A 27,090-nucleotide genomic window follows, 5' to 3' on the forward strand; every position below is an offset into this window, starting at 1 on the left:
AAAGGGGAGTAACGCTGGGCTGGGTAACGTTGTAATTCTCGGCCTCTGAAGCATTCGCAAACGGTACGCACATTTCTTATACTATTCACGCGTTGCGCGCCGCACTATGCAGAACGCCGGGCCGCAGATACATCGTGGAAATAGGTATCGTCACGGATGCCCCCCGCCGAAGGCGGTAGGCACACAGACGGCGAATCTACGGCTTCACTCAAGGCTTCACTCGCAGGGACTTTGACGACGCGATACTAGGACAATCCGGTGATTCAAGTGACGATGGCCAGGCGCACAAGCGAAAAGGACTAGTACTCACCGGTCGCAGGTAAGTGCCAGCAGCCTCCGAGTCCCATGCAACTCGCCGTGTCGCAGTCTCTCACACACCACTGTTCTTCAGCACATGGGGCCCATGCCTTGGTGGAAGATTGCTGTTGCGCGTTATGGAGTGTCTAGTCGGAAATGGCACGGGGTGCGTCTGCGTGGGCTGCAGAGCCAGGTCCAAGCCCATCGTTGCCGACACCACACGAACGGTTCACCAGTTTGGTACACAACCGACGGGTAAGCTCCCGCTGAAGAAAATGTTATTTTGCTTACGCAGTTTCGTACACCAGGTCCCCTCCCGAGTCGTCGCAAGTCATCCACGCACGGAGTCGTCAACCCCCTTGGGTGCATACAAAGTATTAGTCGCGAGTCGAATTCGGCACCTCTGCGATATACCCGGTCATCGGTACGAGTGCAGTTCAAATCGTCCTCGGAAGCTCCGAACCAAAGTATGCATATCGGGAGACAGACATTTACGGTGTAGGTGGTTCAGCGGCTTCATCTCCTTCCAGGGCGACATATTGTATGTACACGTGATACCGCCGCCGCCCACTGGCATAGCAATTCCGGGGGATCTCAGATAACCAATTGATCCGCCGTACCACCCCGCACTATGAGGGTGTAGCTAAGATTAGACTGAGGACCACTCGTACTCGTGCATATTAGTATTAGTCTCAGTTATGGTCATGACGAAATGCTTGAGTCTTGAAGCTGTTTACGAGCTTCCGCTCCAATCGCAAGCGCCGTTTCAGCACCGCATAATCATGGCATTATACGAGTCCATATGAGAAATACACAAGGTCCATAGCGTCACTGAGCAACTATGTGATACGTTCACTTCAACTACGAACATGAGCCGCGGGGGGTTCACCCGGAGGCTGACAATGACCGCGATCAGTTCTAACTGTCCAGGCGAGTGGAACATACACAAAGTACTCACGGGAGCATACTGAGGGGGCTTTGATTCGTATGGCGGAGGTACAGCACCTGGTCCCTCACTAACCCAGTGGCCTGTGCTACCCGATGGAGCCCCACTTGGCGCGTATTGATTGTTAAGCCAGCCGCCCCTGTTGTCAGAAGGACCATTGGTATTCCAACCGGCTTGTTGACCTCCGAGCCCGGCTTCCGCGTTGCTTTGCGGGGCAGCGGGGAAGATGCCGCCTCTGGATACGGGATACCAGGGGCCTTGCCCGCCGGAGTTGTAGTAGGTGCGACGGCGGCGCATACCCATTAGACAGCACGTCAACAGGAGCAGAAAGAAGACGACGATTCCTGAGTGAAGACAGGAAGGCGGTTAAGGAGGTTGCATTGTACAGAGCGAAGCCGACGCACCTATCACGACTCCCGCTATACCCCCTCCACCTAGATTGTTTCCGCTGCATCCATAGTAATAGCTGCAGTATGCCTTGGCCGGTGTCGCGTGTAATAGCAGCGCTGAGAGTACGGCAGCCACGACGGTCGACATGCTGGAACAGTGGAAGTGATGAAGCTAACGGTCAAAGAGAAGAGGCGTAAGGCGGATGAGAGCGGGCTGAATCATGAGACGTCTGGTTTCATAGCAAACGGGCGGATGCGTGGCGCATGAAGTCACCGTACGCTGTATCTGTGGAGTTTGGAGTCACTGCCGCCGGAACCTAGTCCGCACTGAACACGGCTGGTTCTCACCAGTCGCGCAGGTGTCCACAGAGCCGAAATGCTGACAATCCATGCTACCAGATGCTACCGCGATGTCTCGTCAGCGTGTTGGCGGGGAGCGAGGCGTGCCTGCTTGCGGCCGGTCCAGGTCGTAAGGTTTAATATTCAGAAACCTTGGAGCGGTTCTGCCACGAATCCCCAGCACATAGCCATCTCCAGTACTGATATCTGTTGTAATGAACGCGTTGGAGGTAGCCAGATGCACAGAAGGGGGAGCTAATTGAACGGAGGCTTGAGTAAGGAAGGAGCACGGTGTCTCGTATAGGCGCCCATCTGCGGGACGGATACATGTCACGGCACGTGCGACGTGTCATGGCGGATAACGACCACCATCCCGGTCCTCGGAACGGGCGGAGAATGGCCTGCAGTCGCGCCGCTCCAGCTGTGTGTCTTGACGGAAAACACTCCTCCTGCTCCCTGCCGTTCTATTTTGAATCGATGCGGAATGCTTAAGTTGGGTTCCAGACGGTAGGCCCGCTAGCCCAACTCCGCCTCTGAAACGCAGCTACCATACATCTCTCGCAATGTTCTTCGCCCAGCCGCGCTCCCGTACAGCGAGCGTCGCACCTCTTTTTATCTTACTGGCATCCGCTGTACAGTGCATGGCAGATTCGGATGATAACTCATCTGCATCAGACTCAGCTGTAGACTTCACGGTCATTGGTACGTTGACGGTCGTCACGAAATCCGCGTTAGTTGCTGATCAATGTCTGTAGTCATTGCCATCTGCGCCTTCCTCCTTATTCTGGTGATATGGTGTCGATGGGTGATGATCAGGCGTCGTCGTACGCACACCGCACCGTCGATAATGGCTCAAAGCGGGCCAATCTTACCAACCCTCCAACCTCCACTTGCCCGTAACAACGCCCGCCCATTACACTCGCAAGAGTCTTACCTCGGCGAGAACAACGCCAATCGGACGGTTGTGATGCGGCAGGAGCCTCCTCCAGCATACCATGGCAAGGATCTTGCGGAGGGTGAGATGGTCATTCCTGTGGAAACAGGCCTCCAGCCCCCATCTATGGACACCGAGACCCTCCCGACATATACAACACCCACTATCTCAGCTCTACCCCCAGCTTATATGCCCGAAAATGTAAGTTGAGTCGAGTCTCATGCTGAGTTCTGTCTGACGCCATAACTTCGCATAGGACGCATCTCCCGCTGATAACTCGGCCGTACATCCTCGAGTGACATCGTGAGGAGTTTTGAGTATACTGAGGAGTGGCCCAAAGTTTGAATTGAACTGCCGTTTCTTTTTGCCAACCCATGTATCGCTAACACGTCTAGAATTGTATAACAGGCGTCCGGATGTATCGCTACAGTGATGAATAAGACTCCCCTTTGGTTACGACACCCCGCCCTCCTCCGATTCCGTTCCGAATCGATCATTGTCCGCACAAACAACTCTAATGTCGGCCGAGGCGGGCGCGAGTCGCGGCAGCTCCGTTCCGAGGTCTGTTAGCGCTACTCGGTATGTCAAGGATTTCGTGGTGAACCTCACTCGGGCTCCCCGCCACCCGATTTGCTCATGTCCAGTCGGCCCCTGCGCGTACACACCGGCCGCCCGTTATAATATACGACACCTCAGGCCTCAGGCATTGTCTTGCTCTGTGCACGACCCCGTCCTCGGGCAAACTGTGGCTGACCCTTGCAACTCGCTCTCGCGCTATGTTCACACCCGGACTCTCCGGCTGGGTATCTGCAGCCGTCGTGCTCACCCTCTCTCGATCTGTCGCGGCCCAGAGCGACAGCACCGACACGGCCTTCGGAAGCAGCTCTTCTGCGCGAACCATAGCTGGAGCGATCATCGGTTCGTCCCTACTCTCGCAATCCTCCACTCCACAAGACTGACCAAAGCCTCTCTGCAGGTGTGCTCCTAGGCCTCCTTGTCGTCACCTTCCTCTTCGTCGTCGTCCGCCGCCACCAGCGCATCTACGGTCGGCCACAGGTGCCCTCCGTCGAGCTGCGCCGCGTCAGCAGCTACGTCTCCGTCTTCACCCGCCGGCAGAACGCGGAGCTCGGCGTGCGCGACCAGGGACCGGGGTACGCTGCGCCGCCCTACGTCACACAGCCACCGCCGTACACCGGACCAGAGAACCAGGGCCAGCGCCCGGAGGACTCGAAGCAGGATATGGATTTGGATTTGGAGTTGGCGCGGCTCGAGGCGGTCGAGGGTGTGGGCGGGCTCGGGTACGATGAGGCGCCCTTGCCGGTGAAGGACGGGATGCATGGCGGCTCGGTGGACGTCGTGGATGCGCGGGGGAGGTACGAGTATGATGTGCCCCCTCCGTCGCCTTCGACCCTGTCGTCTGCGAGTACGCCGCCACCACCGCCGACCCCGACGGATGAACCGGTGAGTTGTGGCGTTGGAGTAGCGTTGGTTATATACTAAATATGAGATCGAGACTGCCCTCGACGCTTGGTACAAGGGCCTTCCCTAAGTACCTCTGTTCGTGAGCCATGCAGGCTAGGGTTTGATACACTGCTTGCTGCCATTGCACAGCTACACTACTTTCGACTTGCTACTCCCTTGAACACGACCGTTATCCAATGTATTGCATAGTGAAGAAGCAGTATTGTAATAGAGACAGTAGCGTAATGGCACATCAGGCGCACATATCTAGTAGCAAACGTCCCTGATATGTCTGACAGCATGGCGACAGGAGTAGGGAAGGATGCGCCTGACCGTATGTCCGTCAAGCACCCATTCCAAGTACAAATGAAGGGCTTAGGCGTGAAGACAGAATATGACATCAACCGGTTTGTATTGGGGCCACTTCCGCCGAGTCAACGATGGTTCAGTTTGCATCTACACGAAAGAAACCAGTAAGGGTGATGACATAGGAATATGCGTTGACCCCGCACCGAACTCCGTTGACAGTGACTCTGCCGACTCAGAGACGGTGGAATCGTCTGGACAGAGGTCCGCCCTCAAACGTTTACCATCGGTCACCGTCTCAGTATTGCTCTTGGCGCCGTCGTCTGAGCCATTCGTGGCATGACCTGTGGTGACATTCATTGCGGCCTCATCACTGCCCATGTCGCGGTCATCGTCACGGCCCTCGCCTTCATCTTCGACGTCTACGTAAACCGTGTCCTCTGTGCCACCTATGTTAGTGACGCCCAAACCATACATGGCTCTTCGGACTCACTGTAGAGCACGCATGATGGATCGTTGTGCTGGTACCAGCCAAAATCCTTCAGCGGCATCGCGCGCTTGAGGCGGCGATGCTGCTTCCCGCTCATCATCTCCTCACGGACGAGCTTGCGTGGTGGACGAGGTTTGTTTCCGTTGTCGACATATACAGCATAGACGACCTGGGGCATGTCGTTGACCCAGCATCCAAGGACGGGGATGACCCCGACTTGTTGTGCAACCCACAGCCGGGCTGCTTGGATGCGGGCATAGTTATGTGCATTGGGGTCCTTGACGAGATTGTGCTTCTTGGCGATCTTGATCGCGTCGCGGTGGTAGAGGGGCCAGCCAAGTACCCAAGTCATGTTAAAAGCGCGAGTGAAGAGTGAATTGACTCTCTCGAAAGGGAAATAACAGGAGTGTGAATGTGTGATGGAACTGTACGTACTACGGGCTGGTTCAAGTTGGCGCGCGCCGCGGTACATACCGCGAACGCGACCGTTGGATTCAGGACTGTGGCTCGCTATTCACGTGATCGCGACATGCTTCCTCAACCAATCGACATTGTTCATTTGAATGGACGTGCTAACGCGCTTCTATCGCGCGCTGCGGCGGCCACACTTTCGTGTTCGAGATTCATATACTCAAGCTCGAAGAGCAACTAAGGTACCTACCTCTTCACCTGCTCCCACGGATCCGCTTTGGCTCTCACCCGGGCGGTGTACTGGTCGAGATATCAGGGAACGATTGATAAAGAAGCAATATACATGCACGTAGCGTACCATACATTGATGGCGTGCACGGGAATATGAATATACCTCACATGGGTGACAAGATGCTGGTGACATGCTAGGAAACTTGGACAGCGCAACACGGTCAGAACCAAGAGGACAGTACATATCGTAGGTTGTCCTGCCTCACTGTGCATGTGGTTCGTCGATTCGACAGCCCTCATCTACAAATAGAGAAGCGTCAGTACCAAAGACAACGTACCACGTATCAAAGACTTACTGAAGTTGTGCGGCAGTGACTCAGCGGCCTGTGAGATTGCAGAGTCCGCAGCGGAGACAACACCGGCCTCGCCGGTTACGGTCTCGTTGTCGCTGTCTTCTCCTGCAGAGTTCTTGGCCGTGTCCATCCGCTCTTCGTCGTCAGAGGCTTCGTTGCTGCTCTCGTCATTACCAGCGTCGCTGTCCCCGTCGCTGTCCTCGTCACTGCTGTCGCCACTACTGGTGTTACTGTCCTCATCACTGTCATTTACAATTTTCCCTATAAAGCAGATGTGTCGCGTAAGGAATTTGAAGAGCATCTATCGCACGTACTGTATATGGTGCAGGATGGGTCATTATGCTGGTACCACCCGAGATTCTTGAGTGGCATCGCGCGCTTGAGGCGGTGGTACTGCTTGTCCGATATCATGTCCTTGCGAGCGACGCTCTTTGGAGGATAACGACTGTCTCCAAAGTCGACATACGCCGCATAAACAAACTCCAAGTTGTCGTCTACCCAGCAAGAGAGCGCAGTAATTACGCCGACTTAGTCTGCCACCCACATCTTGGCAGTGTGGATGCGTCGGTCATCTCCTGCTGTCGGGTTTTTGACAAGGTCGTGCTTCTTTGCTATGTCAAGTGAATCTTCGTCGTAGAGAGGCCATCCAAGAACCCAAGTCATGATGAGCAGTACGAATGCGCAGAGGAACGACTCGATTGACTTGCAGTTGGCGCGATGCCTACACACCGGCGCGACTTGTGGCTGGCGACTCACGTGATCGCGACGTGATTCCACAACCAATCCATACGGCTGTGTATTTCAATGAATGGACGCTTTGATCGCGTCCTGCGCGTCGCGGGCGGCCACACTTTCGTATTCAGATAATTAAGCGCGACGAGCAGGGTCAGTTCATCCAGACCGTTTACCTCTCCCCTACTTAGAAGGTACCTAACTTACCTCTGTACGTGCTCGGCGCACGAATCCGCGTCAGTTGGCTCTCACACGGGCGATGTACTCTTCGAGATGTCAGGAACAATTATACAGGATCAACATACATGTGTGGTAGCGTATCATACAATATCGACGTGCACGGGAATATGGACATTTGATGGTGACGAGATGCTGGCGACGTGCTTGAAAACTTGGACAGCGCGACAGGGTCAGAAATACAATGCGGACAGGACTCGGATGCACCGTGGCTTATCCTGCCTCATGCGAGTGATTCGTCAATATGGCAGCCCTCATCTACGGAAAGAGTAGCGTCAGTACTAAGGACAAAGTATGACGGTTCAAAGACTTACGGAACTCGCGCGACAGTGACTGGGCGCCCTCGTCAACCACAGAATCCACAGCGGAGACAACACCGTCGGTGACAGTCTCGTTGTCACTATCATCTCCTGCAGAGTCCTTGGCCGTATCCATCCGCTCTTCACCATCAGAACCTTCATTGCTGCTCTCGTCGCTGTCGCCGTCCTCGTCGCTGCTCTCGCCACCGCTGCCGTCGCTATCCTCATCCTCGTCATTATCGGAGTTCCCTGATATCTAGATGAGCCACGCCAAGGTGTTGAAGAGCATATAGCAAACATACTGTAAAGCTTGGAGTACGGGTCATTATGCTGGTACCACCCAAAGTTCTTGAGCGGCATGGCACGCTTGAGACGGTTGAACTGCTTGTCCGAGATCATGTTCGCGGGGGAGACTTTCGCCGGAGGGTCACTCCTATCCCCGAACTCGACGTACGCGGCAAAAACGAGCTCGGGCATGTCGTTCACCCAGCAGGCCATTGCGTTGATGATGCCGACTTGGTCGCCCACCCATATCTTGGCAGCCTGAGCAAGCCTGTGCTCATCTGCTTTCGGGTTCTTGACGAGATTGTGCTTCTTGGCTATTTCTATCGCGTCCTCGTTGCGTAGAGGCCATCCAAGAACCCAAGTCATGTTGAGAGGTGGATGCGGAGAGGAATGGTGCGCGGTGATGCGGTAAGGTTGGAAGACAGGCGACTTAAATGTCTCGGACAGGTCTCGGAGACAGTGTGCGGGGATATGGTTCCGGCGCTGGCTTGAATGATCTGCCGTGGCCAGATGTGCCCTAGATGGTAATCGCCACTCCACCCATCGGAACGATCTGTGGCGCCATCGCAGCGTGGCTCTCGCGTGGCTTGGCCGTGCCCGATATGGATGTGACTGATGTGACCGATCGACCAATCGGTGTGGCCACTGCATGGTTCCTGCCACTTCGGGAATGCATGGTTGCGATGACTACAATGGTACCCGAATGGCACGCCCCGTTAGGCAAATGTTGCGGTCGGCGAAATTGGAAGGACTTCTTCGGAAAGTCGCTGATGTGGCATCGGCGTGGCCATTGTACGATCCCTACCACATCGGCAATGCATGGTTGCGATGACCACGATGGAACCTGGATGGCACGTCCCATTGAGGAAATATCGCAGTTGGCATAGCACAACGTGGTCGCTTCTTCCGTGGCTCGGCCATGCGCTTGAATGATATAAAGGGACCTCAAGTTTCCCGTCAAGGTGGGCTCTACTACCACTCTTAGTCCACATCCCGTCTCTTCTATCCCTCGACTCCATGCAGGCCTTCTCGAAGATCACCCGCGCCGCCATACAAGCTTATGCGGGCAACGCTGAGAATTTCCTCGGCAGGACCCTCGAGTGGCCGTGGTACGTGTTCTGGACCAACGCGTTCTATGGTTCTGTGGACCCGCGGAAGGTCGTCGTTGGCCCTCAAACAGAGCTCGTCAAACCCCAGCATACCAACGACGGCGAGACTGTATACACGCGGAGGGTCCCCGACTTCGTCCCCCACTATCTCACTGGAGTGCCTTTGGCCCACGACATCGATTCGTTGCTACGGGTCACCAATCGCCGAGAGTTGCGACAATTCTACATGGGCAAATGCGCTCTATCCAACGCAACCGTTCTCTCCATCTGCGAGGTCAAGGCACTGCCAGATCCGGATAATATACCGGATGACGATCATTTTTGGGACGTACTAGTCAACTTAGTCGACGGAGTCCAACACGAGGCGTGGTCCGACGCGCGAATTCAGGTCAAGGTACATCTCTCATCTTGTCCAGATATCGTGGCGGTCGTAGCCATCGCGACGTTTGGACCCTTCTTCTCTTGGAAGGTCTTCGTTCAGGGTGCGGTCAGTCGCATATCCAGCAACCGGGATGCAACGTACGATCCTGCGAAGGAGGAAGACGCCGGCGATTCAGAGGATTCTGTGCAGTAAGCAAGCTAGGTTCAATCACTGCTAACGGCTGGTGATGCGTAATTCCAGGGATATTGAGGACCCTCAGCAAGAGCATGAAATACCCGGCGGGACAGCGGCGGAGGCTCAGTGAGTACTCTTTCATACTTCGTGCTGTAAACTATACTGAGGATTACTCACTAGGAATGAGCGACCCAAGCGAGGCCCGCATCAAATGTATGACCGTCCTCTGTTCCTACATTTCTGTACTGATCATATCTCAGTGCGTGGTTGCAACGTTATCTTGCCGAAGACGCTGAAGGCCTTCGTGATCTGGACCGGGAGGACGAAGAGAAACGAACGTAAGTCATATTGTTTGGAGATATTCTTCTCCTGGTTGACGCGCAGGCCCTAGCACCTCGAAGAAATTGAACGGGAAATTCAAGGAGTTGACGCGACTCATCTCTAGGCCAAAGAAGGAGGACGGGGGCGTCAAGGATCAAGATGAGGGCAAGCAGAAGCGCAAAGATGAGAAAGCGAGCAAGGGTAAGGGCAAGAGTAAGGGCAAGGGAAAGGACGAGAGCAAGGGCAAGAAGAAAGGCAAAGGCAAGAGCAGGGACGGGGGCGAAGACGGGAACGGAAGCAAGCACACGAACGAGAACGAAAACAAGAACGAGCCTGAGGACCAGCATGGGGACGGGGTCCAGCATGAAGATGGAGACAATCAAAGGGATGAGGACAACGCGGCAAACGTACTTCCGGCTAGGCCAATCCCGGCTTTGGAGTTGCCGCCGTTCCGTGAGGACCCAGATGAGTAAGTCACCCTCTCTTACGCAACGCTACGCATATATCTTAAAACTGAGCATAGGTCGGACGATGAGGGCCACGGCTCTGACCCTGAAGACGATGGCCCCGACAATGGTCCTCACAACGAGTACGTCGCTTTCTCTCCGCGCGCCAGAACCATGGTTTGACCCGGAGTTGCGCACAGAAACGAATGGTCCGAGTGGTACCACTGGGACTCAATCGACGGCATCAAGGAACGGAACAGGATGTTCAACGCGATCCAGCGCCTGAACCCTGACCTCGAGTTCCTCCTCTAGGATCAATGTCTGATGCAATGTTGAGGCCGATATACGTGGATGTGTCGAAGTTCTGTTTCCTTTTTGTATTTCCTTGACTCTGTTTGACCGCTTACGATTGGAAGTCCGGATCGCAAATGCGCTGCTATGTAGTGTATAGTACGGATTCCTTGTTGAATGTAATAGTGTAGATCGTGCTTCTTCTCGGGTTTACGCCGCGCAATGTATTCTCAATGTATTCGCTGAACCATATGCACTATGATGGGCGACACCGACTGCGACATTGACGATACCACTGCTGAGGAACGAAGCTGGATGGAATGTGACATATATCCGATGCGTCGACTGCGTCTACAGTCTCCCTCAGCCCGGGGCAGACCGCCAAGACCACCTCTCCGAGGCTCAGGGCGGCCGTCTCAGGACGAAACACGCCCCGGCATGTTGTTGACCCAGCATCCAAGTACAGGAATGATCCCGACTTGTTCTGCGACCCACAGCCAGGTTGCTTGGATGCGAGCATAGTCCTGCGCATTGGGCCACACTTTCGTGTTTGAGATTCATTTATTCAAGCTCGACGAGCAAATAAGGTACCTATGTACCTCTTCACCTGCTCCCACGGATCCGCTTTGGCTCTCACATGGGCGGTGTACTGGTCGAAATACTTCAATACCAGGGAACGATTGATTCAGAAGCAATATACATGCGCAGTAGCGTATCATACATTGTCGGCGTGCGCGGGAATAAGGATATACAAGGGTGACGAGATGCTGGTGAGATGCTAGAAAACTTGGACAGCGCGACACGGTCAGAATCAAGAGGACTGCCTCATGCATGTGGTTCGTCGATCCGACAGCCCTCATCTACAGATAGAGAAGCGTCAGTACCGAAGACAACTTATTCCGGCCTAAATACTCACTGAAATCTTGCGGCAGTGAATCCGCGGCCTTAGAAACCGCAGAATCCACAGCGAAGACAACACCGTCGGTGACAGTCTCGTTGTCACTATCATCTCCTGCAGAGTCCTTGGCCGTATCCATCCGCTCTTCACCATCAGAACCTTCATTGCTGCTCTCGTCGCTGTCGCCGTCGCTGTCCTCGTCGCTGCTCTCGCCACCGCTGCCGTCGCTATCCTCATCCTCGTCATTATCGGAGTTCCCTGATATCTAGATGAGCCACGCCAAGGTGTTGAAGAGCATATAGCAAACATACTGTAAAGCTTGGAGTACGGGTCATGATACTGGTACCACCCAAAGTTCTTGAGCGGCATGGCACGCTTGAGACGGGTGTACTGCTTGTCCGAGATCATCTTCGCGCGGGGGACTTTCGCCGGAGGATAACGCTCATCACCGAACTCGACGTACGCGGCAAAAACGAGCTCGGGAAGGTCGTCCACCCAGCAGGCCATTGCGTTGATCACGCCGACTTGGTCGCCCACCCACGTCTTGGCAGCCTGAGCAAGCCTGTACTCATCTGCTTGCGGGTTCTTGACGAGATTGTGCTTCTTGGCGATTTCGATCGCGTCCTCGTCGTATAGAGGCCAGCCAAGAACCCAAGTCATGTTGAGAAGTCGGGGTGCGGTGATGTGGTGACTCTGGTGAGGTTGGAAGACTTGCGATCACCTGACCGTGTCCCCAGCGAGTCTGCCGAGTTTGGAAGGTGACGCGGTTGAACGTCAACGTTGGCAGCCAAACCGAACCACGTCGCGCACCCCTCATCCTTCCACCACCACCACTCCCACTGGTTCCGCCGTTCCTTCGCCTGGATACCTTTTCCCCCTAATGCCGCTACCTCTTTTGAGACGTCTGTATCATCAACGCTTCCAGGCGCGATACCCCGGACTAGCCGGGCTACAAGCTGCCGCCACCAGACGCAATGCCGCGATTGGGTCCTTTGTCTCACAGCATTTCTGTGCAGTGCCCTTGGCCATCTTCGTGTCCTTTGCGAGTCTTTTCTATTGTTTTCCAGTGACATCCGAGGACATAGCCGAGCTCGTGTGCGTGACGACCTACGCGCTTTGGGCCGTATTCCCCTTCGTCTTCCTGTGCGCGGCAGTTGAGTATGCGGAGAGAAACGGCGTACGTACATTGCTTGTATGTCATGCTGTGCTACTGAGATGGCTATGTAGGATGTGCGTTCGATATGTGACTTGAAGACGATCTGCGCATTGCTGTGGCTGCATCTCGAAGTCTATGCTGTGTTGGCACGTCCGTTGTTCGACATCAGGCCGCTATCTCGCCATCGCGGACGCTTTGAACGATGGCGCACAGACAGGCGTGCTTACTTGCTGGTGAGTGATCAATATGTCTCCGCTCTGTGTTATCTCACGGGGCCATTACCATATAGAACGCCATCGTCAGACCCAGGGACTTCTGGCTATCGAGTCACCACGGATGGGTCGGGGACGCATTGCGGTATGACCTGGGAGATGGCCGTACCACTATCCTCTCGCTTCCCAACATCTTATCACTTTTTCGATGCCTCCACGAGCTCGTGAAGATCAACGACCAGCAGCAAAGATCGATTCGTACCCTACGAACCCTTTGGAACGGTGCTGGGCGTTTCGGGGACCGCTGCCGTGGCCTGGAAGAAAAGGTGCTACCCATCATCCAGAGGATCGATGGCCTCAATTCTGGTATACAGCAATGCCAACGACGTGTTGCACTAGGCAAGGCGAGGCATCTGCAAACCATGAGACGCTTACTCTTGCTCCTCCGTGTCTATCATGTGGTTGTCTGGCGCCATACGGTGGAACTGAAAACGAAGCTTCGCCGGACGACTCAAGACTACACGGAAACGCTAGAGACGCTATCCGTACTGTCTGCCGACCATGAATCTCTCCTGATCGGCTACGAAGCAGCGCTCGAAGACGGCCAGGACCTCTGTCAGGAGCTTGCCTACCAGCACGACAAGCTTTGCGAAGCAGAGGACGAGATCGCAGAATGGCAAACCGTAGCGGAAGGCGTCTGCTTCAGCCATACTCAAGAAATGAACGAGTTCGAAATGACCAAGGCTAACATGTCGAAGACTATCTCCGATCTGCTGGTTTTCCTACACTTGCTCTGGTGGTTCTCGATGGCTCTGAAGGCTGAGTTTGCGGCTCGCGGTCGCTTGGATCGGGAGGATATACTGGCACTGCGGCGACGCCTAATGCTCGTGGAGAATGCAAACTTCGCCGTTGCGAAGGCGTTGGCAAAGTGGCGGGCCTTGTACGAGGAAAGCGAGGTGGCTCTCCAGGAAGTGGTCGAACTCTACAGCCAGCAACGTATTACCTATCAGGCTCACTCTAGGCAGCTCCTGACTGGCTTGCTACTTCTCTGGCGTTACTCTCGGAATCTTGGTCAAGAACTCTTCGATGCTCGTTTCCGGATGTATATGTGCCCTGTCTCCTGCCGACGGACTAGCGATGACGTGTCTCTGCTTCCTGCCCCGCAACCTCCCCGTGCGCTCCTACTGCCTGCCGACAGCATGGAAGGCATCAACGAGTCGGATCTTACGGCTGAACAGATACTGTCGCTACGGTTCTCTCGGACAAACATCGCCTATGCCTCGCTCTCCGTGCAGTACGAGCTGCTGCACACTGAGCTAGATGACGTCTACGAAGACCTCCGGGAAGCGCAACAGGAACGCGTCGCTGAGAAGGAGAAACTGCAGGCCGACCTAAGCGACGCACGCAAGGCCATCGAAGAGCTACGCACAGCCAGCGGGGCTGAGTCGGGGAAACTCCGCAGCGCGTTAGATGAAGCGGAGAAGACTATCATGACGCTCCGTGCTGCGAAGGATACCGCCGAGGAGGAGCTGAAGAACAAGCGTAACGAGATGGTCCTGGCGCGCGTCACGGTCCAGCAGATGCGCGCGGAGGTGGAAGAGACCAAGCGCAACCTCGAGAGCCGGGTCGTCGAGTGGAGCGCATTCGCCGCTGGTTCTGGTCGGCCCATGCTCCTCTCCGAACCTCGCGACGATGGCGACTTTCTGGCAGCCGCTGGTCAAGGCGTCATTCCACTCGACCGCCGGCAGTCTCCCCCGATGTTAATGGAGAGGCGGGACCGTACGCCTCTTCTCGACGCCCCCGAGATGGTTACGCACCCTCCAAGCGCATCCGCCCCGATCGAACGCAGGATGCCTAGCGGAAGTAGTAGCAGGTACGTATGCCAAGCATCAATGACACGTATGCATTGCGACGCTCACGGTTCACTCTCCGCCACTTCTAGCAGCCAGTCCCACTCCCACCCAAGCGGGCTTGCTCTCGCGGGCTTGCAGCCGCCCATGGTATGCACTCCCTCGCCGTCTCACGCGGTCTCCTCCGTCATAGGCATGCCCGGTGCGATCGACTTCCCCGAAACCCCAGTTCCGTTCCGCCCCAACATCAGTCTTTACAGTGGATCCCCTCACCCCATCGTACAGCCACGACCTGTCTCTGCGCAACAGTCCTCGACCCTCTTCGCCCGCCCGCGGTCTCCCCGTCTTGTGATCGAGGCGAACTCCGACTCGGACGACGAGTCCCCAGTGGCCTACGACTCGGATAACGAGTCTCCTGTGATCACCGACTCGGACAACGAGTTCCCTGTGGCCTCTGACCGTTCGTCCAGTCCGGAACAGGGATACTTCACGCCGGCTTTGCAGGCTTCGGAATTCTAACTTCGTTCATCTCATCTTGCCAGTCTTTTGTTCTGTCTTTCGCTTGGTCATCGTACATATAACGTGGTCTATTCGCGTTCTCCTGGGTTTAGATATTTTTGTGCCATTGTCGATATGTTTTTGGCGTGTTGTACTGGATAGAACATGTGTAGTGTAGCCCACCTCCCGTATGTAGCGATACCTCCACCTCTTTGTATACATGTTCCTGCACCATCGAAGTCGGATTTCGATACAACACCTGGTGTTACAAATAACTGCTACACGCGCCCATACATGGCTACGAGACCTCCATTACCAAGAAGTACGTAAATACAACCCTCACAGTATCAGGAAACTCCTTTCCGATCGTGCAGAGCGCTCCGTCGAAGGCGAGGTCACAGGTATACCCTCCGGGTCCTCAGCATCCTGGCGCGGCCCATAATGCCAACGCCCATGCCCCGACTCCGTATCACTGTTGGGCCCGCGCCACAGAGAGCGATGCCCCTCCGCCTCGCGCACCTTCTCCGCGATCGGGTCTGTGAACGTTCCCCGCAAGAACGGCGGGGGTGGGTCCGGGTCGTCGAGCACGGAGGGGCGGTTGGTGAAAGAGAAGGAGGTAGAGCCACCGCCCGGGCGGGCCATGAACTCGGAGGATGGCGCGATCTTCCGCCGCCGGCGGGTGCGGAGGAACCAGAAGAGAAGGCCGAGCAGAAGTAACAGACCGAGCAGCCCGCCGACGACCCCGCCGGCTATGGCGCCCGCGTTGGCGCGCCGCGCAGAGGTGCTGGCGTCGGCTGCGGTGCTGGGAGAGACGCTGAAGGCTGGGGAGGAGGATGGTCGTAGGGTAAAGCCAGAGGTCTGGGTGAGCGAACTGGGGAGACTGGGGGCGGGGGCGGATGCTCCGGTCTGCGCTGTGCCTGCGCTTGCAGGTGAGGATGGGTTGATTGTGGTAAGGAGCGAGGATGATGTTGGACTATCGCCGGTAGTGGCCTGGATGAGAGAGGTCCCCGTCGTGGTGTCCCCCGTGTCTGTGCTAAGGCTGATGGAACCCGTATCGCTCGAATCGGGCTGCGGATTGCTTGAAGGACGATACAAAGAGATTGTGCTAGTCGCCGGCGGCGGCAAACGGTGACCTAGTACGGAGTCGTGCGTCAATATCGGAATGACATTGGAGAAGGAGAGCAAAGCTCACTGGGAATATGCGGGTCCTACAAGGAGTATAAGCGAAAGTGAGCATATTCGAACTTCCTCGTAGCGGATAGGCGACGTCACCTCATCGAACCTGTTCAACACCATAACGATGAGAACTAATAGATATAATGGCGAGAATTAGCTGATCCTGTTGAAGACGAAAGTAGATCAGGCGGTCATACGCGTGCGCATGGAAGAGGGAAAGGGGGCGCATCCTGAGGAGGGCTCGCAGACGGGCAGTGTTGCTAGGAACAGTGCTTATGGGACGTTCATCAGACAGATGTATCACTGCAATCCGTCCAGAGAATTGGAATGTCAACTCACGTTCCCCATAAGTGAACGTCCCTGCAATGTCACTGCAGGGTGTCTGAGAACAGATAAGGGTGACGAAGGAGCCGCTTCAGCAGCTCCTCTGTGTCCACTCTGGCAGTTCCAAATGTCCGCTGTGTCTGAGACAACGAGTATCGCATTATCCCCGCGTTCGCTGCCGCGGGTATGCAAACATCAGTATCACCGATGCACACGGGTCGCCCGTATTGCTAGTGAGTCACGGTCGTTGATAATTGCCGGTCAGGTGTGCAATCAGTCAGACCACTGAGTACGTTGAAGGCAGGCAGGTAGCAGGACATCGTGGCTGTAAGAATGAAGAGGACATCGTGAGAACCCATCGGGGATAGCTTGGCGCTTGTTGTCGGACTCATTGCAGACTACCACGACGGACCGTCCGTAAAACATTGTAAAATGGACGTAGAAATCTTGTAGAAATCAATGCGGCGACGTCAACGACAGCAAGACTCGGCCACCTCGGTTTGTGTGCTCGAATTTATGCCTATGGTGTCTAAGGGTATTGCCATAAGGACCAAACCGGCTTGATCCTACGACCCTCTATCCTCCGGCACATCCGAGCAGTAAATATACTACTAGGTACAGTCCCTCAGGGTACCCCTCAAAATACCCCCATTGATGTGCTGAGTCTATGATCATGGTGCTGAAAATAATCAGGGACCTGCTTGCACCGGTCTGTCGCGGGAGTCGTGCGAGGGCGAGCGCCTGGGTGAGTAGCCGGTAAGATGCCGGAGCACATCCTCCTCCCGACTCGTCTCAAACAATTCAACCCAACCTGAACGGCGCCCAGGCTGCAAAGTCGGGCTGCACGTCCGCGTCAACCACGCTGGCCGATGTAAATGGCCATTCCAGGAATTCCGTACAAACACAGATAACGCCGGACAGTCGTCCCGCCGGACAGTATCATCGTGACCATATCGAGGCTCCGAGGAAGAGAAGGGCGAGTGTGGGAGAGCGTGCACGTCGATTTAGCCATATGCAGTGCAGACGATCTGCCCAACCACCTGCTTGTCTTTGAGTGGCCCCGTCGAATCTTCCGCCAGCAGTACGTCCGGAGTAAACTCGCCGTCGTGTAGCTCTCTGCGGCGAAAGCTGCCTCCTGCCGACCCCATATCATCGTGTCGGACATCCCTCAACACACGCTTCCCGATGGCAAGCAGCAGCCTTGCGCCCTCTTCCAACCCTCTTCTGAGCTAAATTTAGCGGACGAATGCGCGTGGCGACGTTTCGTTTCGTGCAGCACAGACGCCCATTTTGCGGCGCTATTTTGGGAGCATTTATTTTTGTCCGCAATAAGCGAGATTTACAGACCCGATAGACGAACAGGCACAGCAGTATATTTTTATCGAGTCTATGTTTTGCTCTGGAGAGCGAGATTCGGCCCTCCCGATGGACGACTCGTCCTAAGTTTGGCGAGCTCAATGGACTGCCAGTGCTACGCTTCCGTGCGGCGTACCTGAGAATCGCGCCGCTGCGTATGACGAGCGCAAATTCAGATGCACGACGTGATGCACGATGCAGCGCACAAGTACTGCTCGCGGGACGCTGGCATGAGAGCGCACGGAGCTTGACAGGAGAGTAGCACGACTTACGAGAGCAATGGTATACACGTTCGGGGTGAACGTTCACTCATGGTTATCGACCACACCAGACCGCACGTCATTCATGATACCTAGAAAGGTATTGAAGGGGCGTTGGGGACCTGCAGGGAGAAGTAGGTTATCAGAAGGGGATACGAGGACTTTGCTGAGTAGCCATACGCTCACGGCCCACATGTCGGACCCCAAACTCACGTCATCTCAGACAATAGCCCGCGAACGAAAGGTCCGAGGCGAGGTGGGATCGGAGCACCCTCATAGCCAGCCCGCATCCGGCGGGGCGGAGGTCGAGAGTCGGAGCACCGTTACGGCACGCCCCGCTCGCTCTCGTACAAGCGCGATCGTCAGCGAGAGGCTCGACCCGGGAAAAGTCATCTCGACGTTCGACGCACACACGCGCACACGCGCACTCGGAAAAGGTCCGTGCCCGGGGAACGCCCTTCAGCTCGGACGCCCGTTAAGGTAACTTTGCGCACCGGCCGCGCAAGACTTGCGGAGCGAAGCCTCGGCGATGCATGCTCGTCGTGCGCGGAAGAAATGTTACTTGCCACTGTGAGAAGTGGGCGAGGAAGAGAGAGGGGAGAGTTGGGGTTGGGAAGAATCCTGTCATGACGTACAAGCTGTTGAACGACCGTACGAATCTAGTGCGGCTTCCGTATCATGAAGTCATGAAGAAAATAGCGTCCGCGTGTCAGCGGACATTGCTCGTCGAAGGAGGTAAGCGCACATCACTGACTCCCGTACCACAATTCTGTACGATGCACGACACGGGAGAACTTTCGGCCCTGGAACGATGATAGTCGGAGGTCTCGCAAGCGTCTACGTCATCTCCAAGACGCCCCGCCGTACGAGAGCGCACTACGTCCGCAGTGACGGTTGACGAGCGTGGCGGATCGAGGGCAGCGCTGTTTGCTGAGCGGGGCTGGGTAAAGATGAGCTCAATCACATTGTCATTGTCATATCTGATATCAGAAGATGCGACATAACCAACCACGGTCGGAGACATCCGACAAGTGTCCCAACGGACGTCCGAGTTCAAGCGACGCGAGCAGCTACGACGGCGAAGATCCCCAACAGGCTCGCCGTCGCCCATCTCCAAGAAGGTTCCCAAGGAGCAGCGCACCTGCGGGACACACGAATCACCGACAAACCTCCGCCCGTCCATCCTGCAGCGGGGCCCACGCGCACAAACCCAATCGACCTGCCAATATCAGCGACGGACCACCATCCATCTACTTCACCTTCGTCTTCACCGGTTCGTCTTCGCAGGACCTCCCCAGCCGCCTTCGGGAACATCCTCCTTCTCATGTCCCTTCTTCACGTCCATCGTCCCCCAGCACTTGGCGCACCCCTTCTCGACCCTCACACGCGCTCGCAGGCGCAGGCGGCCGGTGTGCGTACCTTCCATCCCAGGGCTCGCCCGGCCTGCTTACTGACGATGAGAGCACGCTCTCATCGCCCTCGCACGCCCACGCCCACGCCCGCGCCCTTCCTCGGTCTCGAGGCGGGCGCGGGGGCCCGACGGAGCCCGCCCATCGATCCGCGCTGCGCGAATAACGGTCGCAGGCCGGGTGGAGTGGGACGGCGGTCGCGAGGCGGGCAGGTATAGTGGGGAGCGGGCGGGGGATCAGCGGACCCGCCCCGTGAGAGGGCCCTGTCGTAACCCGTCCGCGGCGTCGACGGTCACTCCACCCTTCCTGGCGGCCAGGAGTCGATTCGGAGTGCGCGATCGAGCTCGCGTGCCTCTGGTGTCCCGCGAAGGGGACTCAACGGCGATGCTTGGCTCGAAGGAGCGGTTCGTTTGCCTGGACGTGGCGGCTGAGACATCCGCGCGCCAGGGAGACTGCGGAGAAGCCGTCATGTAATAGAGAGATAGAGTGCTTCTTTTGACATATGAGTTGACCCGCTTGCAGTCTGTGTTCATCCGCCCCTGGCGCATCTGGAAGTATCATAAAAATCAGTGTCCCCAGGCCGGTGCATTGCATGACATCGTTTCTCCGTGGCATACCGCTGTTGTTGCCAGGGGAATCTAGAAACGCTGAAGGTGGCGCAGAATGGTCAATGTATGGCGGCGGTGGCAGAGCCGAGTAAGCAGTGGCTGAATGCGATGAGAACCACTCAGGCTGGCATGAGTACCGGGCCCGATCTGCCGTAAGGCTTGTATGTAAGTGAGGGACTCGATACTGCGATCCCAGACACCGCAACATCAGGTGGATGACGCGTGGACACACTCCTTGCCCTGCTCGCGAGTACAATGCAGAGTGGATTACCAGATGCGAAAGTTGTAGGGCTGTGGGGTGGTATCGATGCACCTCCGCTGACATCGGCTCGGTGGTCGCAACTCGCCCGCCCTTGGTTGCCCGCCGCCGCATCGGCGCCGCCTGATAGCATGCAATGCAATGCGTCGCCGTGGAGCGTTGGTGCGACGACCACGACCACCCTGAGACCCGCTGACACAGCGCGCCGCCGCATAAATCGCGCATCCGAACGCGTTTACGAGCCGTTCACGCCATTCACAGCCTCAGTACCGACTGCCCGGACCGTGCGCCGTTCGAACTGTGACCTCGATGGACGATCTCTTCACAGGTTCACGCCTGCGAACGTTCGCCACTCTACACACTCCGATGCGAGACGATAATTGAGGAGACCCACTTGTTGGTCCGACAAGCACTGTGGATGGGTACTGGTGCTGGTGCTGTGGATGGAGGGTGGTGAGAGAGCGTAGTCATGGTGTGCGGTAGTTGTCTCGTATGTTGTTCGGCTGCCAGCCTGAATCAAGCGATGGAAAAGCTGCCTCAGATATCCGACATATACCGAACGGTGTCGCGCGTACCTATGAGGATCTGAGGGATATCGTGTCGACTGCGGTGCGCGCAAGACGCTGCAGGCTTCGGTGCCCGTCTGCGAATGGCCACCCGGCGCCGGATCCTAGGATTCCTGCCAGAACGGGAGGCGCACGAAGTCAGGGACAGTTTTACGTCAGCAGGACACGCCGAGGCCGGCATTGACTTCGATCGAAGATCTGTCAGGCACGCTGCGGAGGCCACGGGCGGCCCGGCGCGCCCGGCCGAGTCGGCGTGCTGAATGAGGATCGCGTCCCGGCTGCGTGTCGCAGGCCACGGCGGCACGCTCGTGCTGCGAGCTATTATTACGCAGAGACGCGCACCCGGAGCATGGCAAAAGGGGAAAGAGGAGAAAGAAACCCGATGCGCACCGAGTCCGCAACGTCGCGAGGCGGGAAGGTGCGCGCGCCGGCGAGGCCGAACAGCGCGGCCTGAGGCTGCGGGAAGAAGAGTCGGAGGTAATGATGATGGCATGGGCGGCAGCGAGAGCTGGCGGCCGGATATGTGTTCACGCGCAGAACGACACAGCGAACACATCCCGGCAGCCGTGCGCACGCGAAGGCGTCGACCAACGGCAGTGAGAATGCCAAGGCCGCTGTGCTGGGGCGGGGGCTTGGGGACTTGTTGAAGGCGTCGTGCGAAAGAGTGGGACGAAGCAGGGCCTCGGGGGAGAAGATGGGGACACGAGATGGGTGAAATGGCGGCGTATGTAAGCGGCGACATACGGGACTGAATGGGGATGGCGAGGCCGGGTTCTGGGAGAGCAGGCTGCGGAGAAACGGGTCGGCCGGGTGAGAAGAGAGGAGGAGGAGCCCCGCGGACGGCGTTTGCGGTTGTTGTGCTTTGTGCATACGCCCCGCGTCCGACGCCAGTCCAGCCGGCCTCCCTCAAGTGCTCCCTCCCAGCGCCGGCCTCCTCTGTCTCCCCCCTCCTCCTCCCTCCTCCCCCGCACCCGCCAGCCCCCGCCGCCGCCATGGGCCGCAGAAAGATTGAGATCCAGCCCATCACGGTGCGTGTCCGCGACGCGTGGGCAGCCTCGGCCGCTGCACACTCCCCGCGCGCTGCTGGCGAGAATAGCCCGCTGACGGTCCACCGCCCATGTATAGCACGAACGCAACCGGTCTGTGACCTTTTTGAAGGTCTGTCTCTATTTTTGCAACCTGGCTTGGCGGGCTTGGACTGACCAATCCGGCTCCGACCTCCCGCCAAACGCCCGCCCGCCCACAGCGCAAGAACGGCCTCTTCAAGAAAGCCTACGAGCTCGGCGTCCTCTGCTCCGTCGACGTCGCCGTCATCATCTTCGAGGAGCGCCCCGGCCACCATGTCAAGCTTTTCCAGTACTGCTCGACCGACGTCAACAGCATGGTCAATCGCCATATCCGCGTGCGTACCGAGGTCTCAGCGACATTCACCCTCTGACCACCCCGCAGTTCGACGGCGAGCGCGACACCCGCGGGCCAGCAGACTTCAGCGGGAACACGAAGAACGACAACGCCGAGGATGACGACGAGGATGGAGAGGACGACGACGGCACTCGCCCATCCAAGGGCCGCCAAGCTACCAACAAGACCGCGAAGGTGAAGACGGAGACCACCAACGGCAGCCTCAACATCAACGGCGCGATCCCCATCCGCCCCGTCCCACAAGCCAACACCGACCTCTCCATGATCGACGTGCGTGCCCGTTCTCACGCCGCCTGCGCTCGCTGACCACCCTCCAGCTCGACTACCGCCTCTCGCCCACCGGCGGGAGCTCATCCATGACCATCCCCATCTCCGGTGAGCGTCTTAGCGCCGCCTCTCCGCCCGTCCGCAACATCTCCCACTCCCTCTCCTCCAAGCGCCCCCGCCTTGACGACGGCTCGCACCTCCCCGCGCACGCCAACGCCATGCCCGCCCTCCCGCAGTCGCTCAACCTCTCCTCCCTCGCCGCGAGTGCGGGCTCGAGCAACAGTAACATGCCGCACTACCCCTACCGGCTCGAGGTCGACATGAGCTCGGGCTACCCCGTCCAGACGGGCGTCACGCCCCTCCCCACCGCGCCCGGCCTCCCGCCCACACACAGCGCAAGCCACCCCTCGCTCCAGTACGGGAACCCCGGCCTCAACATGGGCATGAACGGCTCGGGCGGGATGCTCGGCTCGCAGAGCGCCCCCGCGGGCTTCCTTCCGCAGCTCGGGCAGGGCGCGTTCGGCATGGACATCGGCTCCGGCCACCACGCCCCGTCGATGAGGACGGTCGGCTACCCAAGCAGCCAGCACAGTCAGGCCGGCTCGGCGTCGCCGTATACGCCCCAGCACACCCCGGCACCGATGTATCAGCAACAGAGGCAGACGGGCGTGTCGACGGCGACGGCCATGGCGCTGGAGTTGTTAGGGCAGGCGGCGGGAGGCGGAGATATGGGGGGCGGAGGACAGGGTGGGATGTCGTCGTTCGATTGGCCGGTGCATGGGGGTGGGCAACAGGGTCATCAGGAGAACGGTGCGTCCGTCACTCTCCACACTCTAGGGCGGCGGGACCGTTCGCCCGACTGCGGTGTGTTTACTGATGCGCTGTGGTATGCTCAGCAGGTAGCTCGCAGTCAGGCACGGATAGCAATAGCAACTGGTTCGACTTCCTCTCCGGCACATCCTCGGGCGCCCAACCGAACCCCCTCAGCGCCGCCTCGCTCTTCCCGAGCACCGCGCCCAGCGCACGGCCCGTCGGCATCAGCAGCGCCGCGCGGTCCGTCGGGAACTTTGCTATGCCCGCGTCCGTGTCCGTCGCCTCGTCGCCCGGGACAGGCCAGAAGCGCCCGCGGGAGGACGACACGGCGAGCATCCACAGTATGCACAGCGTACATAGTATGCAGAGCAGCGGCAGGGAGCGCTCGGAGGAGAGGGCGAGTGTGGGGCGGAGGAGCGTCAGCGTGGATAAGCCGCCAAGCTAGCTGCCTGCAGGGCTCGGAGCCACGGGCTTTGAGCTGAGGAGGCGGCTGCGCCCGCCCTGAGTGGGCGCGGGAGCCCTGGGACGCGTAGGTCCCTGTTGGCGCCGCTGCCCCGGCCGAGAGCTGGGTGCTGGCGGTGGACGCTCCCCCTAGACGTGCGACGTATGATACTGTGCGGACGCGTGTGCGTCTACGAAGAGATGTATCGTTAGTTGGTGGTGGCGCGTGACACTTGTTGCACCCTTGTTGCAGTTCGTCGTCTGTGAGTTTCGTTCGTCCGTCTTTTTGCTTCTTGTGCATGCTTGTCTTTTCGTGCTGTGACCCCGGGAGACACCCGGTTGGACGCTTTGTGTTGCATCATGTTGCTGTCGTGTATCTTACGATTCGGCTTAGTGGAAGTAGTCTTGCATTTATGTGTTGAGTAGTTAGGACATCAACGCGGCATCGCAGTCTGTGCGGCAGACTCAATGGTAACCCGGATCGTTCCTTCTTTGCGCATGAAGGTTTGTGGGTCTCCTTTCATGATGAATCAGTGGGGAATGATTACTGTAGGTGCATTGTGAGTTTTGGTTCGATCGATGAATACATGTAGACGTCATGGGACGACCGTCCTTCTCGAAGAGGTCGCATTAGTGGTCTGCCCAAGACAGACTGTTGATGCATACGACGCATCACATTCCATTCAGCTTCGTTCCTCAGCATCGGTCGCTCATCATAGTGCACATGGTTCAGCAAATACATTGGGAATACATCGCGCAGCGTAAACCTAAGAAGAAGCGCGATCTACACTATTACATTCGAGGACGTACTATATACCTAGCAGCACATTTGCGATCCGGTCTCTCAATCGTAAGCGGTCAAGGAAGTACAAAAAGGAAACAGGACTTCGATATATCCACGCATATCGGCCTCAACATTGCAACAGACGTTGATCCTAGAGGAGGAACTCGAGGTCAGGGTTCTGGCGCTGGATCGCGTTGAACATCCTGTTCCGTTCCTTGACACCGTCGATCGTGTCCCAGTGGTACCACTCGGACCATCCATATCTGTGCGCAACCCCGGGTCAGACATGTTTCCGCGAGGAAAGACAGCGAGCGACATACTCGTTGCCAGGACCATCGCCAGGGCCATCGTCTTCAGGGTCAGAGTCGTGGCCCTCGTCACTCGACCTGCGCTCAAATATTCAGAGACATCCATATGTTCAAATACGAGACGGTGGCTTACTCGGACGAATCCGCAAGAAACGGGGGCAGCTCCAAGAGGGGGAATGGTCTATCCGACGGCCCGGGGGCGTTTGCCTCATTGTCGTTCTTGTTTGTTTCCTTAGCCTTGTCTCCGTCCTTGGGCGCGTCGTTGTCCCCGCTATCGTTCGCGTCCGTCTCCTTGCCAATCTTGCTCTTGACCTTGGCTTTGCCCTTGACCTCGCCTTTGCCCTTGGGCTTGGGCTTGCCCTTGCCTTTATCCTTCTTCGCTTTGCCTTCGCTCTCGTTCGCCTTGCCTTTGCGCTTCTGCTTGCTGCCGCCTTGGCGCTTGACACCTTCCTCGTCCTTCTTCGGCTTGGAGATAGCCTGCTTCAACTTCTTGGCCGTTCCCAGGAATTTCTCGTACGTGCTACGGCGCACGGGTCAATCAACAGGACTAGAGTCACGAAGCTGACTGACTCACGTGTTCTTCTCCTCAGCACTGGCTTCTTCCTCATCATCGAATAATTCCTTCGCAGCAAGCTCGTAGTTGGAGTATTTTTTCCTGCAGCACGATGAGCAAAAGACAATACAGCGTGAGACGCGCACATACACCTGATGTTCACCCCGCCTCGGTCGTTCGTTCCTGGTAAATCTTTGTCAGCATCGTCCGACACAGAAAGACGATTGGAACACTCACGAAGGACCTGCTCCCGCAGGGGCGCGGGAGTCGTCTTGTTCGACATGTGCAGATGCCAGTTGGTCGTCCCTAGAGAGATAATGACATTAGAACCCGTTCAAATACGAGTACAATCGAGTACTTACTGCACCATTCCTTCGAGACTCTGAGAGCTCGAATCATCCTCATGCTCGGGGTCATATGTCCCGTCAACATTGAGAGATATGGGTCTGACATCACGCCGAACGAAGGTCCTCCAGCAGTAGAAAGGCCCGGTCATCGCAATGGATACGACATGCTCGACGCCGACGTGAGCCGAGAAGTATAGTTGTACCTGATTTCGCGCATCCGCTAGTGCCTCTATCTGCATGGACTGCATCGAATCGGCCGCATCATCCCAAAAACGCTCGCCAGCCCGGATTTTATCCGGATCCGGCACAGGCTTGACTTCGCAGACGGCGAGTACGACCGATACAGAAACAACGAACTTGCCCATGTAGAACTGCCGCAACTCCTCGTGATTGGTAACTTGCGAAAATGAGTCGATGTGATGATCCTGAGGAACTCCAGTGAGGTAGTGGAGAACGAAGTCGGGAACCTTCTTCTTGAGCACGACTCGATCATCGTTGGTGATTTGCTGGAGGACGAGCTCGGATTGAGGCCCCGCAACGACCTTTCGTGGATCCACGGAGCCATAGAACGCGTTTGCCCAAAACACATACCAAGGCCACTCGAGTGTCCTGCCAAGGAAGTTGCCAGCATTACCAGCGTATGCCTGTATGGCTCCGCGGGTACGTCGTGCAGAATGCATGATTCTGCAAGGTAGAAGACGTGAGAAGTGGCCTGAGTGGTGGTGATGCACACCTTGACGGAATTCTCGCGCTTTTATATTGCTCGAGCACATGGCGGAACCACAGACATGACTTTCCGAAGAAGTCTATGTTGTCTTGCGCCTACCGCGACACTTCCCAAACGGGGCGTGGCATCCAGATGCCATCGTGGTCATCGCAACCATGCGTTCCCGATGCGGCAGGAGCCATACATTGACAATGGTCGAGCAACCGCATCAGTGACTTCAAGTTCCCAAAGAAGTCGATGTTGTCTTGCGCCGGCCACGACATTTCCTAAACGGGGTGTTCCATCCAGGTGCCATGGTGGTCATCGCAACCATGTATTCCCGATGCAGCAGGGGCCGTACAGAGGCCACAGCGATGGTCGAGCAGCCACAGCAGCCACATCCATATCGGGCGTGGTACAACGGGATTGGGCCGCCCAAGCGCC

At 57.0% G+C, this 27,090-nt stretch overlaps 11 protein-coding genes across 11 annotated transcripts; 4 read left to right on the forward strand and 7 right to left on the reverse strand.

The window, feature by feature from the left end:
- Positions 1-1,061: 1,061 nt before the first annotated feature.
- Positions 1,062-1,884, reverse strand: C8Q71DRAFT_461788 (uncharacterized protein). Its single transcript, XM_047918687.1, has 3 exons — positions 1,648-1,884; positions 1,256-1,587; positions 1,062-1,193 (listed from the first exon to the last, which is right to left on the reverse strand). The coding sequence occupies exons 1-3, from the start codon at positions 1,778-1,780 to the stop codon at positions 1,155-1,157; spliced, it is 504 nt and encodes a 167-aa protein (XP_047781399.1). The 5' UTR covers positions 1,781-1,884; the 3' UTR covers positions 1,062-1,154.
- Positions 1,885-2,336: 452 nt separating this feature from the next.
- On the forward strand, positions 2,337-3,372 carry C8Q71DRAFT_905165 (uncharacterized protein). The gene is made up of 3 exons (XM_047928886.1): positions 2,337-2,673; positions 2,727-3,106; positions 3,162-3,372. The coding sequence occupies exons 1-3, from the start codon at positions 2,535-2,537 to the stop codon at positions 3,210-3,212; spliced, it is 570 nt and encodes a 189-aa protein (XP_047781400.1). The 5' UTR covers positions 2,337-2,534; the 3' UTR covers positions 3,213-3,372.
- A 1,140-nt stretch (positions 3,373-4,512) lies between these two features.
- On the reverse strand, positions 4,513-5,514 carry C8Q71DRAFT_892266 (uncharacterized protein; the record flags this gene model as incomplete). The annotated part of the gene is made up of 2 exons (XM_047928690.1): positions 4,513-5,112; positions 5,166-5,514. 2 exons carry the CDS (start codon positions 5,512-5,514, stop codon positions 4,823-4,825), a joined length of 639 nt encoding a protein of 212 aa, XP_047781401.1. The 3' UTR covers positions 4,513-4,822.
- A 1,629-nt stretch (positions 5,515-7,143) lies between these two features.
- On the reverse strand, positions 7,144-8,217 carry C8Q71DRAFT_846366 (uncharacterized protein). Its single transcript, XM_047926637.1, has 3 exons — positions 7,728-8,217; positions 7,441-7,674; positions 7,144-7,384 (listed from the first exon to the last, which is right to left on the reverse strand). Exons 1-3 carry the CDS (start codon positions 8,074-8,076, stop codon positions 7,350-7,352), a joined length of 618 nt encoding a protein of 205 aa, XP_047781402.1. The 5' UTR covers positions 8,077-8,217; the 3' UTR covers positions 7,144-7,349.
- Positions 8,218-8,727: 510 nt separating this feature from the next.
- Positions 8,728-10,454, forward strand: C8Q71DRAFT_855069 (uncharacterized protein; the record flags this gene model as incomplete). Its single annotated transcript, XM_047927140.1, has 7 exons — positions 8,728-9,389; positions 9,442-9,501; positions 9,556-9,588; positions 9,636-9,713; positions 9,767-10,165; positions 10,220-10,285; positions 10,343-10,454. 7 exons carry the CDS (start codon positions 8,728-8,730, stop codon positions 10,452-10,454), a joined length of 1,410 nt encoding a protein of 469 aa, XP_047781403.1.
- A 638-nt stretch (positions 10,455-11,092) lies between these two features.
- C8Q71DRAFT_905170 (uncharacterized protein) lies at positions 11,093-11,991 on the reverse strand (the record flags this gene model as incomplete). The annotated part of the gene is made up of 3 exons (XM_047928887.1): positions 11,093-11,293; positions 11,350-11,589; positions 11,643-11,991. 3 exons carry the CDS (start codon positions 11,989-11,991, stop codon positions 11,259-11,261), a joined length of 624 nt encoding a protein of 207 aa, XP_047781404.1. The 3' UTR covers positions 11,093-11,258.
- A 1,006-nt stretch (positions 11,992-12,997) lies between these two features.
- Positions 12,998-15,120, forward strand: C8Q71DRAFT_905171 (uncharacterized protein). Its single transcript, XM_047928888.1, has 2 exons — positions 12,998-14,572; positions 14,642-15,120. Exons 1-2 carry the CDS (start codon positions 13,122-13,124, stop codon positions 15,066-15,068), a joined length of 1,878 nt encoding a protein of 625 aa, XP_047781405.1. The 5' UTR covers positions 12,998-13,121; the 3' UTR covers positions 15,069-15,120.
- Positions 15,121-15,227: 107 nt separating this feature from the next.
- Positions 15,228-16,560, reverse strand: C8Q71DRAFT_461849 (uncharacterized protein). Its single transcript, XM_047918688.1, has 3 exons — positions 16,320-16,560; positions 16,240-16,255; positions 15,228-16,180 (listed from the first exon to the last, which is right to left on the reverse strand). Exons 1-3 carry the CDS (start codon positions 16,341-16,343, stop codon positions 15,387-15,389), a joined length of 834 nt encoding a protein of 277 aa, XP_047781406.1. The 5' UTR covers positions 16,344-16,560; the 3' UTR covers positions 15,228-15,386.
- Positions 16,561-19,762: 3,202 nt separating this feature from the next.
- C8Q71DRAFT_744130 (uncharacterized protein) lies at positions 19,763-21,119 on the reverse strand. Its single transcript, XM_047922918.1, has 3 exons — positions 21,015-21,119; positions 20,834-20,950; positions 19,763-20,775 (listed from the first exon to the last, which is right to left on the reverse strand). Exon 3 carries the CDS (start codon positions 20,662-20,664, stop codon positions 19,948-19,950), a length of 717 nt encoding a protein of 238 aa, XP_047781407.1. The 5' UTR covers positions 20,665-20,775; positions 20,834-20,950; positions 21,015-21,119; the 3' UTR covers positions 19,763-19,947.
- An 802-nt stretch (positions 21,120-21,921) lies between these two features.
- Positions 21,922-24,414, forward strand: C8Q71DRAFT_905173 (uncharacterized protein). The gene is made up of 6 exons (XM_047928889.1): positions 21,922-22,033; positions 22,131-22,163; positions 22,252-22,407; positions 22,455-22,697; positions 22,745-23,504; positions 23,591-24,414. Exons 1-6 carry the CDS (start codon positions 21,998-22,000, stop codon positions 23,950-23,952), a joined length of 1,590 nt encoding a protein of 529 aa, XP_047781408.1. The 5' UTR covers positions 21,922-21,997; the 3' UTR covers positions 23,953-24,414.
- Positions 24,415-24,911: 497 nt separating this feature from the next.
- On the reverse strand, positions 24,912-27,077 carry C8Q71DRAFT_846371 (uncharacterized protein; the record flags this gene model as incomplete). The annotated part of the gene is made up of 7 exons (XM_047926638.1): positions 25,956-27,077; positions 25,831-25,899; positions 25,744-25,776; positions 25,615-25,695; positions 25,174-25,560; positions 25,053-25,118; positions 24,912-24,995 (listed from the first exon to the last, which is right to left on the reverse strand). Coding segments are annotated over exons 1-7 (1,476 nt in total), but the record flags the coding sequence as incomplete, so codon positions are not given.
- Positions 27,078-27,090: the final 13 nt, after the last annotated feature.

The sequence above is a fragment of the Rhodofomes roseus genome (assembly GCF_022264815.1).
Source record: "Rhodofomes roseus strain CIRM-BRFM 1785 chromosome Unknown C8Q71scaffold_5, whole genome shotgun sequence".
Lineage (NCBI taxonomy): Eukaryota > Fungi > Basidiomycota > Agaricomycetes > Polyporales > Fomitopsidaceae > Rhodofomes > Rhodofomes roseus.

Coding starts and splice junctions, on each gene's coding strand:
- C8Q71DRAFT_461788 (XM_047918687.1), bottom strand. CDS start 1,780: ATGTCGACCGTCGTGGCTGCCGTACTCTCAGCGCTGCTATTACACGCG. Junction 1,588..1,647: donor TATAGCGGGAGTCGTGATAG/GTGCGTCGGCTT, acceptor GTCTTCACTCAG/GAATCGTCGTCTTCTTTCTG. Junction 1,194..1,255: donor AGCCCCCTCAGTATGCTCCC/GTGAGTACTTTG, acceptor GGTCATTGTCAG/CCTCCGGGTGAACCCCCCGC.
- C8Q71DRAFT_846366 (XM_047926637.1), bottom strand. CDS start 8,076: ATGACTTGGGTTCTTGGATGGCCTCTACGCAACGAGGACGCGATAGAA. Junction 7,675..7,727: donor CCCGTACTCCAAGCTTTACA/GTATGTTTGCTA, acceptor TCTAGATATCAG/GGAACTCCGATAATGACGAG. Junction 7,385..7,440: donor GTCACTGTCGCGCGAGTTCC/GTAAGTCTTTGA, acceptor CTCTTTCCGTAG/ATGAGGGCTGCCATATTGAC.
- C8Q71DRAFT_905165 (XM_047928886.1), top strand. CDS start 2,535: ATGTTCTTCGCCCAGCCGCGCTCCCGTACAGCGAGCGTCGCACCTCTT. Junction 2,674..2,726: donor TGTAGACTTCACGGTCATTG/GTACGTTGACGG, acceptor CAATGTCTGTAG/TCATTGCCATCTGCGCCTTC. Junction 3,107..3,161: donor CAGCTTATATGCCCGAAAAT/GTAAGTTGAGTC, acceptor AACTTCGCATAG/GACGCATCTCCCGCTGATAA.
- C8Q71DRAFT_744130 (XM_047922918.1), bottom strand. CDS start 20,664: ATGCGCGATTTATGCGGCGGCGCGCTGTGTCAGCGGGTCTCAGGGTGG.
- C8Q71DRAFT_905171 (XM_047928888.1), top strand. CDS start 13,122: ATGAGACGCTTACTCTTGCTCCTCCGTGTCTATCATGTGGTTGTCTGG. Junction 14,573..14,641: donor CCTAGCGGAAGTAGTAGCAG/GTACGTATGCCA, acceptor CGCCACTTCTAG/CAGCCAGTCCCACTCCCACC.
- C8Q71DRAFT_461849 (XM_047918688.1), bottom strand. CDS start 16,343: ATGGTGTTGAACAGGTTCGATGAG.
- C8Q71DRAFT_905173 (XM_047928889.1), top strand. CDS start 21,998: ATGGGCCGCAGAAAGATTGAGATCCAGCCCATCACG. Junction 22,034..22,130: donor TTGAGATCCAGCCCATCACG/GTGCGTGTCCGC, acceptor GCCCATGTATAG/CACGAACGCAACCGGTCTGT. Junction 22,408..22,454: donor TGGTCAATCGCCATATCCGC/GTGCGTACCGAG, acceptor ACCACCCCGCAG/TTCGACGGCGAGCGCGACAC.